The 12955-nt window shown below is 39.0% G+C and overlaps 1 protein-coding gene across 6 annotated transcripts in view; it reads left to right on the top strand.

The window, feature by feature from the left end:
* The window catches only part of atp8a2 (ATPase phospholipid transporting 8A2), a 47040-nt gene that overhangs the window by 20470 nt on the left and 13615 nt on the right, over positions 1-12955 (top strand). For all 6 annotated transcript variants that reach the window (XM_030123239.1, XM_030123241.1, XM_030123240.1 and 3 more), the window contains one exon: positions 7665-7837. In XM_030123239.1, the coding sequence (XP_029979099.1) occupies positions 7665-7837 (173 nt within the window). The remainder of the gene's footprint in view (positions 1-7664; positions 7838-12955) is intronic.

The raw sequence follows: 12955 nt of genomic DNA, 5'->3' as shown, positions 1-12955 counted from the left end.
TGGGGTATAAACGGCGTTACCGTGGGAACCAGGGTGTGGTCTACACATAGATTGGTGGGTGGGGCTCTTTGTCTTCCCACAGGTGTAGGTAATTAAAGTCTCTGGTGTCCTTTGGAGAAAAGAATGAAAAGAAACAAGTGGAGAATTGAACTGTCACTTTTGTCTCTGTTTCTCTTTTTTACTACCTGCTGCTTTGATGAATACTTATGTACTGAACCAGGCTTTCATTGATCTGGCAATATTCTAACAGTATATTATTTTTTTAAATTTATTTTTATTCTATTGGTTTATTTAATAGGGACCATGCGTGTTTATGAACATTGTTGTATAAAAAATAGACCCATGTAAATATACCAGAATTAGTAAAAATAACTACTTTTCATCTGCAGTCCCTAGCCAGGTGACAGAACAAGACATAAAACAGCCAACATTGATACAGCACTCATTCACTATAAATAAAAAAAAAATACACATAATGATGACATAGACATAATCAAAACAAACACATAAACAAAAAACAAATAGACCTAGGATGATCACAGGGGCATTAGCCTATTCATTCACCTTTATACTTACATCCAATTTTGTGCCAGTCTTATTTAACACACTTCACATACTTTGGCCTAAAACAGAATGTACAGAATGTGTACATTCCTGGTCAACTTATGTCCCTGTTGCTATTTAGAGTGAGATCTCAGACAGCCTTAATCTTTAGATTAGATTTAGAACCCAAATTATGTGTGCTTTGCATTGAGGTTTTATGTGTGACCGCTTGACCTAAGTGACTTGATCACTGTCATGTGAAAATATCCTGTTTCTCTCTCCTTCACACATACACTCCCAGATTCTCAAATGCATGTGCACAGAATGAATTTGTTCACTTTACAGAGTTGTGTGAAATGGAGGAAAATATGGCACACAGATTTTAGGCACATTTTTTTTATGTGATTCTGTTCATTTATGTTTGAAAGCGCTATTTGTAAGTCTAGTGTGTTTCTAAACATAAATAGAGGAATGTCTGTTTTATATGCATCATTTTCACACTTCATTCAGACAGATGGTGAGCGTCCTGGACTGATTTTATTTATCTGTAATCACGTCATTTAGTTTGTAACTGCATAACACACTGACTGTAAATCAAATTTACTTTTCTCTTAGCATCAGAAGTAATTGTAAAATATTGCTCTCCATCAAAGCAGTGTCTGGATGCTCTCAGAGTCTGGGAACTTGTGACCTCAATTTGTGATTTTAATGTCTATGGAATTAGTGAGGAAAACTAATAGTAAGTAAGTACTATAAGTGGATCTCTCTTAAAAGGTTTAGGTGATTTTGTTAGAAGCTGTACCATGTTTTACATACTGCACCTACAATACATGAAAAGGAAACATTGTAATCCCTTTTTCTCTGGAAAGAAAAATCTTTTGCAGATGAATGGCTTGAAATGGGGCAGGATGTAGCTATGAAGGATGTAAGCTGCTGAGTTGCACTGTCTAAAGATGAGACCTCCAGTATAAACAAAATAAAAGACTGTGGAGAGAGTGGTGGGTTCAAGTGGCTGAGTAGGCAATTGAGCATTTACAGTAGAGTGTTGTTTTTGTTTCAGTTTTGTTTTCCTTCAGTTTATTTTTAATTCTTTTTTTTTTTTTCATTTTTTAAAAGATCTGAAGAACTGAACAAAGAAAACAACAGTACTTTTACACCAGTAAAATATCCTAAATCGTTTGTCTGAAAATGAGTGGAGTGCATTACAAAACGGACTTGCACTCACTGTGACTGGAACTTTTTTTGATGCCGTACCCTGATGTTCTGGTGCCAGATGCAGACAAAGACTTTCCAGTCAATGCACTCCATTTAGCAGCAACTTAAGCAACTTGACTGGGTAAAGAATCCATCTTTCAACTGGAAAGCCTGGCTTTAGTGCACCGTAATGGCAACCGTCCACCCTGTTCATGGGTCCTTGAGAAAGTTTTTGAACTGGTACCAACTCCAGCGGTGATGTTCTGTAGCTGACCTTGGCTTTCTTTTAGAGAAAGGCGCACACAAAAGGAAACATTGGATTTTAAAATGAATAAAACACATGTTCGTTTATGTTATAAGATGAAAAAAAAAAGTTATAATTATGCAGTGGTTTCTTATCAGATTGGTGTGTAATACTTGGAGACAGGAATGTAGACAAGGACAGCTGTTTGACATGAAATATAAACTATCAAGCATTACTGCAATTTTTCATCTAACAACTGCACAATGTACAGTGTGCTTTATTGCTTACTGCATTTATGGCAAGCAGTCATGAGTTTGTAAATGCAACTCCTTTAAAATAAGTTTGGTAGTTTATAGAATAAAATACATAGAAGATATGGAGAGATGAAAGATGAGTGAAAAAGGACAGGCATGATAATATGAAGATGTAACAACTAACAGAGATAACAAGACAAAAACAACACAGGATGTGCAACAATATGAAAACAATTTTAAGAACAGAACAAGACAAAAAAAACTCTAATAAATGGACAATCAGATACAGTCCTTTGACAGTGGAAGAGAAAAATGTAGATCTATGGCAATCCATGACATATTTCTCTACATTTGGGTCTCAAGGAGACGCCAAACTTTTCTTTTGGGTCTCAACTTGGGGGAAAAAAAGTAAATTATTCTTTTATTCCATTCATTACCTGAATTTACAGAGCAACTGCTTTATGATATCATAAAAATTTACATGACAGGAGATTCTAGCCCATCACTATCCCACACATAAACAAAAATCTGTCACTTGGCAGGAGATAATCATATTTACTCTCCTAAACATAGCATTTAAAGAAATGCATGTGCAAAAGGATTTCTACTTTTGAACACAAAGCTTTGAAATGAGAAATTCAACATGTGTGTCTGCATATAGCACAGACTTGGTGTCACAGTCATGCCTATCGCGGCAACTTCAAAGAGTTTGGTTTGTGACTGCTGACTGATGTAGATGAAAGCGACACTGTCTTCAGTGACCACTTATCTTGCACCACACTTAAAATAACTTGCACCAGTTCAGCTCCTTATGCCAGTATGCCCGTTACAAAGTGTAACCCCCCCATGTGACAGAAAACAGAAGCTGCTTATCAAACTCTCACCTCTAGGGTGACCTTTTGGCCCCATTTATAAAAGAAAAAGTGTCCCACCTCTGTCTCTTGACCTCTTTTCTCAAGTCGTCAGTGGAAAAGCAGATCTGTGCTGTGAATCTTGCAGTTGCCTTTATGACAGCAGCTGTACCCCACCTCCAATCGTTTCCTTAAGCCCATTCTCCACTCCATGTCTCCTTCACACTACTACCTCCACATCTGTCCGCACCCTCTCTGTGCACAGGAAGCAACTACACAGCCCCTGATGTGTGAAAGGAAAAATATGTGTGTGTTAAAGGCAGAGAAAACTTGTCTTTGTAGAAATGCCAGAGTGTGTTTGTGAATAAAGCACGGAGGGTGTTTATTGTACTTCATGTATGAGATAGACAATCTGGAAAGGGGGAGAAGACGGGGGAGATTTGGCCGAGCCATGTGAGGGTGATGACTGAGTGGTAATGTGATCTCCTTTTGGTGCTCCTCCTCATCAAAACAAACCCTGTGAGCAATGCCTCCTGGGTAAACGGTTTGCCACCGCTGAAGCTGTGACAAGCGCCATCTGTCACCTTCAGATCACATGCCACACACAGACTGACACAAATCTCTGCCCTGTCTCCTTCTGTTAAGTCAATACCGATGGACACAGGAAACAGAACTTTAAACTCTCCTGCACTTATTTCTGCATCTGGCTTTGACATACAGGCACACACTGTTTACCCTAAATGCAAAGGCACATGATCACCCTGATCAGCTTGATAATTCTAAATATACATTTCATCTCACTTTCCCACAATCCTCTGCTCAGCGTCACGCTGCCCGCAGTACAGCCTTTAAACAAACAACATCTCTCTTCTGCTCATTAATCATCTTTATGCGCACAGTTACACATACATTTAGCTTCCCTCCTCTCACATGCAGTAGTTTTGTAGCACTAACCATCGATTAATAAGTTATAGGGTTTTTTTTGTATTTTTTTGTTTTTGTGCATCCTGTCTTTTACTATTAAAGAAGAATGTGTGCCTGTATTTTTTTTTTTTTTTTTCGTTCTTTGCTGTCAGCTGTGTGTATGTTTCTGGCACTGGCTGCAGAGGATGTGGGTGTTTGCACAGATGCACAGTCTGATAATTAAACGGTATATTAAATCTCACTGGTGACAGAATCTGCACATCAGATATGAGCATGTCTTTCTCCGCCTTCTTTTCACTCAGCAGCTCTCTCTCTTCCATTTCACAGCCTGATTCACATTCCTTGTTTTCCCTTTCTTATGTATCTTTTCCCATTCATCTTGCTTAGTGCTTTATTTCTATGTTTTATACTCTGTCTGTGTTATTTATTATAATGGTATTTACTGTAAGGCTTACTTTGAATAGAAGGTGGTCTGGAACAAATCAACATTTGGTTGTGTGCGTCTTTATGTACACGTCTGTATGGATGTGGGTCATTACGTCTGTGTGATTGTTTGCATTTATGCTTTTTATGGTAGAGTATGCAATGAGAAAGGGTGACCTGTGATTTCTCAAACCACCTTCATACCCTACTCATTTTCTGATCCAAATATAAACCTGATAAAATTCCACGGAAAAGGGCTTGTGAACATGGTTTACAAAGTGTGTCTTTGAGAGTTTCCGTCCTCTCCAAGTGCAGATGCAAATGAAAAATAAACATTTACTTTGGAACATAAAAAAGCTTGCTAATGAGATTTGTCATACTGCAACTGGCGCAACCAAAGAGTTAAACAATTTTTCCTCAAAGGTCTCCAAAAATAGGAGGTAATTTAGCGTGAGAAAGTAGAGACTTGCATAGTAAGGCATTTTTCTTCAGTCTTGTGTTGAGAAAGCGTTAACAGATCATACTGGTCTGTTGTGAGCTGTTTCTTTTCATGTTAAGCCGGTGTTCTTTTGTTAGACGGATACAGTTAGGTCTGAACTTGCTGTACTTTGGTGAATGGCTGCTTGTTAGCTTTAAGAGCTAACTAGTGTTTGTACCTAAGTTACCTCCATAAGCCTCTGTAACTCCCTGCAGACTTAGTCTGGTTATTATCCCAAGTTATCTTAGCTGCCACTAAGGATTTGACTGAACCTGCTGTGACATGTCACTGTGGTGTACTAGCACCTCACTCTAAGCTAATAAAATGTGTGCAGTCAGATGGGTATTGACTAGAACTCAAACTATTATGGACAGAAAATTAGTACCTGTTTTATGTTTGACAAATATTCTCTTTTTTTCCATTTTTTTCCCAAAAGAGAATTAAGTGCCTTTAGATTATAAAGTGTCCCGTTAACAACATTCACTTCACTTTTACTCATTTAACAGCCAATTTTCACATGTCAGTATTAGACACAATTAGTAATTGAGCCATTATTATATATTTTTAACTACTTAATATGGTGTGTAAAGAAAGTTGAAAGTAAAGGGGTTGAAGGTGTTGATAAAAATATCAACACCTTCAACCCCAAATATGCATCATGTACTGTGTTTTTACACACTTAAATGCTGTTTACTTTGCATTATCCCCCTGAGGCTTTTTGTGTCGATTCCTCTGTGATGAAGTGAGGACAAGCAGGAAAAGGTCTTGTCAGTTTCCCCATCTCTCACACATGATGTACATGTACATAGACCGAACCCCCGCACACTTACATGATAACAGACACATGCATACAAGTTTTACCCCCCCTGTGAAAACACGTGCACTTCACACACACACACACACACACACACACACACACACACACACACACACACACACACACACACACACACACACACACACAGATGATTTGAGCTTCAGAACCCTGACAACCTGTAAGCTCCTTTAATCCTTTCATTATGTTTTTGTTTTCCTTTCCTCTGTTTGGGGAAAAAGGTGAATGCAAACAGGAATTCCGGCGTACAAAGAAAAACACACAGCCTCAGGCTGAGAAAACAAGAGCAGGGAATTTTTGGGAAGAGGAGGGACACTTGTGTGCACAGGGAGTGCTTATAGCATAAGTTTTGGCAGAAGATAGAGAGATTGCATTGTTCATAAGATTGTGTTGTACAAGGATATTCATGTTTATGCAGAGTTGCACAGTGGTGTCATCTCTCTGCAGGTCTGATGGTCATTGTGAGACAGTGTAGATCTTGAACGGCGGCAAATATTCAAATGTTTGTGAGCTTTTATGTCTGGACTTTGGGCTTATGTAGCTGAACGCTATGTGTTTAGTTGTATTGCCCATGTTTCCACAAACAGTTCCTGCCATGGGGAATTTAATTTTGCGTCACTCCATTTATTATGTGTATGAGCTGAATTCCACTTGTGCAACTGGCAAAAATGTCCTTAGATAAAACAGCCAGTAAGCACAGTGTTTGACCAAACTTTGGATCTAGATAACTTAATATGGATATTTAGTATTCCTCTGCCTATTTAGCCATTATTTTAATTTATCTTCTTATAGAAAGAGCTCGTAGATTAATTCTAGAGGAAAAAAAAGAGCAGCAAACAGAGTAGAAATTATGAAAGGCTAGGAATGTTCTTTCGTTACCATTTTTTGTTTCTTGTTGATGAATTTGGAGATTGGAAAATGATTGATCACAGTGAATGTGTAGCATCTAAAAGGTAGTGATGAACTGAGGCCAGGAGGATGTGTGATGCACCTTCAAATGGTATTACACCGTGGTGATGCACTGTAATGTAGATATAGACATCATAGTTTAGGCAGTTTCAGGTGTATGTGTGGGCCTGACTGGTAGCTTGTAGCGTGCCTGCTTCTCCAGATGGAATTTATTACAACTCAGTGGGCTGTTTATTTTCTCTATTAATCCTTGTTCCTCTATTATCAAGAGCTCCATCAAAACTGCCCCAAACTACTGCCCTACAGGCAGCTCGTATTCCCACAAACACGCACACTGTACACTTTGCTGTTACAAATCTGACGCATTACCCTGTGCTGTGACTTTGGTCTAGCTCATGTATCTTGTTTCCTTTTATCCTTTGGCTATGTGGTTTTGTCATTCTGTACTGTGTTGTGAGGAAAAGATATTAGATTTGATAGCTGTGGTTTAACATCCAACCAGGACCTCAGAGCATCAGCATGTGAGACTGATGATGTCTAGAACTGTTAACTTTATATTGGCTTTCTTAATTGTGTTGTGTACACAGAAGCAAATTCTTTCTCCAGATGAAAGCAGCCTGTGCAACCAGGAGCATATGTCTTCAATTTAGTGCCAGTGGTTTTGACCTTTCAACAAATTAGTCTATGTGTTTTGATCTGTGTGATTTGTATTTCACCACTTTGTGAGGCCACAATATCCTCACAAAAACATAAAACCTGAAAATGTGGTCACTTTAAAGTGCTGCTGCCAGATCACATAAGAAAAAGAGTCATTTCCAGAGTGAAATGTTATGATTGGTGAGGGTGCCGATTAGGTCTTTGTGTTGTTGGCAAATGGTGGAAAGACTTAAATATCGGGGTTTTACTGCAAGCCAACTAGTATTTCTTCAGGAGCTAACAAGAAAAGAATTGTGGTAGTAGAGATTTGTCAGTAAAAGCATGTTGATAAATGTTTTCTCTATTTTTGCAGGCAACTCGTGCCACACTGACAGCCCACTGTTCATCGCTCGGTGATTCTCTGAGGAAAGAAAATGAGCTGGCGTTGATCATTGACGGCCAGACTCTGAAATACGCCTTGTCCTTCGAGCTCCGCCAGGCCTTCCTTGACTTGGCATTGTCCTGCAAGGCTGTCATCTGCTGCCGGTAGGGAACACTTGAGCAATCAATCACAAAAGCACGGCAGCAATTCATACTACACTTATGCAAACTACAAGGTAATTACTTGCACATTTTGAATTCACAAGCACTAAAGCACCTTTTTAGTAAACAGTTCTTCATTTGACATCATATTTTAGGCTTAAAGTCATTTTGTTTTTATTTTTAATTATTTATATACAGGGTGGGGAAGCAAAATTTACAATATTTTGAGGCAGGGATTGAAAGACAGTGTATGTTAGTTTATTGAAAGTCATGAGAATTTATTTGCCACAAGAAAATTTACATAATAGAAAATGTTTTTATTCTATGTGTCCTCCTTCTTTCTCAATAACTGCCTTCACACGCTTCCTGAAACTTGCGCAAGTGTTCCTCAAATATTCGGGTGACAACTTCTCCCATTCTTCTTTAATAATATCTTCCAGACTTTCTCGTAATAGTTTTGCTCATAGTCATTCTCTTCTTTACATTATAAACAGTCTTTATGGACACTCCAACTATTTTTGAAATCTCCTTTGGTGTGACGAGTGCATTCAGCAAATCACACACTCTTTGATGTTTGCTTTCCTGATTACTCATATGGGCAAAAGTCTCTGAAAAGGTATGGATAATAGTGTTAGGTATGATTATGACATCAATATATGTTTGGTTTCAAAACAATTCACATAGTGCCTGCTGAGAAAAAACAACTAAATGTTCATTGTAAATTTTGCTTCCCCACCCTGTAAATACCAAATTTCTTATTTTTCTCTTTATATTTTTCATTTTCACTCGTGTGGCTTTTTCTGCTTATCTTCCTCTCTGCACTTGCTTGTTGTTTGTTGCTGCTGTTAACTGTGAAATTTCCCCATGGTATCTTATCTTATCTTATCTTATCTTATCTTATCAATGAAAAAACAATGAACTATGTTAATTTGTTGAACTGCTCAGAGGGCATTTGTTATATCCAATAGCAAGATGCATCAAATTTTCCAGATTTCAGATCCTAAATGGCAGATTTGACAGTTTGATATTTAAAAAATATATATATTTATTTATGTATTTATTTATATAGTAGGACTGCTTATGTTCCACTGCTTTAAGGTACCTAAAGTAGTACTCAGTCCCTGAAAATCCTCCCAGAACACACACAAGTATTATAAATACTGTAAATACAGTATACTTTTTGGGCTCAGTTAGGAAGGAGTCATGGAAACAAATCTGGGAAAAGTCCAATATCTAAAACCTGCCTGAACTTCTGGCTGGGAAAATACTGAGTGTCATGGGGATATATGCCATCATCTGCAACGAACTAAGATAAATGTAGGAGAATCAACCACAGGAAAAGTTCTAACAGAAGTATGCACATGTTTAATGAATTCAGAGGAAAAAAAACTCCTTGAAGTCTTAAACACACAGAAAGGTTCCTACCCTGTTGTCTGCATGATGAATTGAGAGCATCAGTGTATGTGTGTGCATGCGGTCAGCCATACCTGCGTGCATGTGTGTTTGTAAAGGTTGTCAGTTGCCCACGGTCACCAAATGAATGAGGAAGATAAAAGGCTGTTGAACTGAGGAGTAATGTAATACACTGAGCTGCATGGAAATGTCAAAGTCATGACTCGTTCGCCGCTGGTGCCCCTGGAATGGGCACAAACACACATACACACACAAAACGGCAGCTTTGCCATTACACATTTCCATTCATACAAAGTGCTCTCTGTTTGTAGAATGTTTATTGCGTGTACCCTTTTTTGGTCATGTTCCACTCAGCAGCAGCTGTGATGTTTTAACAAAAGACTTTCCACTCGTCTTTTGTCTGTAAGTGCATATATGCATGTTTCTGTGCGAGTGTGTGCTACCAGGAGGGAAGTAATTGACTCTCCCGTGCATATCCGGACTCAATTCTCAGAGGCCTTGCAAACAGCCTCCAGCTTCCTCTCCTGTATCCTTCACTACATCCCTCCCAATGTGCACCCCCCCCCCCCCGCCCCCCCGGTTCTCCTTTCTCTCTACCGTGGCTTAGGTTAGGCCAGATACTTCAGTATGCGTTACACAGATCAGAAGATGCCAACAGATTAGACTTTCATCAGATAGTTACCCTTATTTAAATTTTAAAAAGCATAAAATGTAAATGTGCTTTATTGAGCCAAATCACATTTAGAGCCACTCTTTAGATTACATATCAGTTTGAAAAACTTTGACTTCCTTTACTTAACAAAGACAGGAAATATAGAATATTACAAAAAAAGAGCACAACTCATCTTTCCAATTCAAAGCATTTGTTAGTTTTCCTTTACTCTGAACCCAGTCCATAAATTGTCTAAAAGAACACTGATTGCAAAACAATTTTTCATTTGATTAAATGTTAACCAGTATAATTCTTTAAACCAGGTTAGTTTTCTGTTTGCACCTTATGCATGCTTTGGGCCTCAGAAAACAGCAGGGTCGTCTGGTTGGTGGGACTTGGTCTGACCCCATCGACACTCGGTGGAGCGATGGACTCCTGCAAGGCCTGTAGAAGGAGCTGAGTTGGTAGCTGCAGCAATGAAGGCGTATACAGCTTGGGTTCAGGGCATCAGAGGCAGTGCATGCACTGGTATCATTTTCTGGAGCACATGAGAGTGCCTAGCTGGAGCAGCGACAGAAAGGGCAGAATAGCCAGTGTTTGCTGGATCCAGGGCGGAAGATGTAACATTAGCCAGAACTTCGACTGTAGAGTGAATGTTGTTGGCTGAAACAGAAGCATCAGCAAATTTGAAGCGTCAGAAAATTTGATTCACTTCACATGAATCAACTAGCCAATACATTTATACATTGTAGGATTTATTGATTTCATGTAGATCTGTAGATGGATCTGGGGGCACACAGGGATGCGGTCTGTGATGTATGCACTCCACTGATGGATTAACCTTTTCTTTTTATCCTTGCTGGTTCCTGCATCAGTGTTTCCAAACTTTTTAGGATTATATTTAAAGGTGAAGAAAGTTTCATTGGCCTGGAAGTTTCAGGAAACATTATTGCCAAAAAAAACTCAACCTCATTACTGTGACTCATCATGAGCTGGAAGGAGCTCATGGTAGAAGCACTGTTTTTGTAGGTTCTTGTCATGAGTTTATATGGATACAGAATTATATAGAGCCAAAAAGAGGCCTGTATGTAATGACCTATTGGTTTGACTTTTAAGAACGTATTGGTGACATATTTTGACTAGAACTGTGTGTGTGATAATTTAGTGTGTGTGTGTGTGTGTGTGTGTGTGTGTGTGTGTGTGTGTGTGTGTGTGTGTGTGTGAAGCTGGGTACACTTGAATGCATGGCTTCCTAACTTCACTGCGTGTTGATTTATAGGAGGACTTAGCGGCTGCTTATTTTCTACTCAGTTCCACCATGAAGAGCACTGGCAGCCTTTCATCTCTCAAACGCTACTTTACACAGTCCCAGACACTGTTAGCAGTGTTTAGAGGAAAAGGTAGAGCGGGACAGAGCGGGAGATAAAGAGAGATTTGTGGTCAGAGGTCTGAGATGCAGAGGCAGGCTCACTCACACACTTCGGTTGCAGAAACAGAAAAACAAAGAGCAGGGGTTGATCCCATAATTCTGCAGCAACTACAGAGGCCAAGATTCTCTCTGAGGTTTTCCCTCGGAAATATCCTGTGGCGTGTGGTGGAGGGGTGGTAGGTGTGTTTGTGAATGTGTATAAATTTGTATGTTTTGCACATGGTTACATATGAATACTAAGCAGACCACCCAGCTTTGTGAATTGACGGAGACAAGAGATGATCGACATGAGACGATAGACCATCTCATGACCTCTGGGCTCCAGCTGTGTGTGTGTGTGTGTGTGTGTGTGTGTGTGTGTGTGCGTGCGTGCGTGCGTGCGTGTGCCATAGAGAGTCATACATCTGCTCATGATTTCATTTTGTTATAACTTTATCAAAGCATCATATTGTGTTCTGTGTGCATGTGATGGTTCACGCAGCTGCTCATAATTTAATTTTGTAATATTATCAGTAGTGATGAACATGGTAGGGATCGCATGTGTACACACAGCTGTTCCAGATATTTTGTTTATTTCTAGGAGTTTGTGTATTAATCATACTTTGAGTGGAGTGTTGAGTGCTGATATGTGACTCGAATAACTACAATCTGCTTATTATAATCACAGAAATGTAATAAGTATTAACTTTAATAGTTAGTAATTAGTATTTAATAAGTGGATTTAGGTTAATCTGATATAACCCCTAAGACAAGCATCACATTGAAAATCTACTTCCTGCTACCTGATAGTGGAGTATAACAGCTGCATGTCATGTTCAGACTCATGTAAAACACAAATCACTTTGCTTTTTATACTGTAAAATGTACCCTTGCCCCAGTCATACTGTGGGAAATATGACTTTCTTTGTTAGTTCAGTCCCAGTGTCAGGTTTCCTCTATGTTTCAACCTTTATGGATGTTTTCTTTCACTGTTCAGGTCTCAGGTAGTAAGAACAGGACTCATTTAATCAGTGCAGTGTGAATGACAGGCAGTACTGTAGACACGCCTCCTCATACAAAGCATGTTTTGGAAATAGAGACGAAGACGACTCAAGCCCGGTCCCCACGTCCAGAATGTAAACACTGTGTGGTTTTGGATGTTTCTCCCATGAGCTGTTAATAAGATTGCTGTCAATCACGCACAATCACTCCCTCATATCTAAAATAGCTATTATACTAAGCAGATGCTTGAGTGTTGTCATAAAAAGCTAATACTGAAATTAATTTGGAAAGCATGATAAAGTTTCTCAATTACATGGGTGAAAGTACTTTAAGATATGTCTATACTCCAAGAAAATATCAATTGCTGTGTAGATTATCTGAAATTACAAAAACAATTCCTTTATATAAGCTAAAATAATAAGAGGTAGATCCTAAGTCAACCCAATCTTAACCTAAGGATGAACAGGTCCTTGCACCAGCTCTTACAGTGTATTTTTCTTTCTCTCAGCCCTTTCGCATGGCACCGTAAAATGAAAAAAATATCCGTAGTAACTCGATGAATGCAGTAACACCTCACCGCACTCCGTATCCCCAAGGGAAGCGTCTGTAATCGAGCCTCCCTGGGTTCCTCATTGTCAATGAAGAG

The sequence above is a fragment of the Sphaeramia orbicularis genome, chromosome 20, assembly GCF_902148855.1.
Source record: "Sphaeramia orbicularis chromosome 20, fSphaOr1.1, whole genome shotgun sequence".
Classification (NCBI taxonomy): Eukaryota; Metazoa; Chordata; class Actinopteri; order Kurtiformes; family Apogonidae; genus Sphaeramia; species Sphaeramia orbicularis.
Note: the sequence above shows the minus strand (reverse complement) of the source record. Positions and strands in the feature narration are given on the sequence as shown.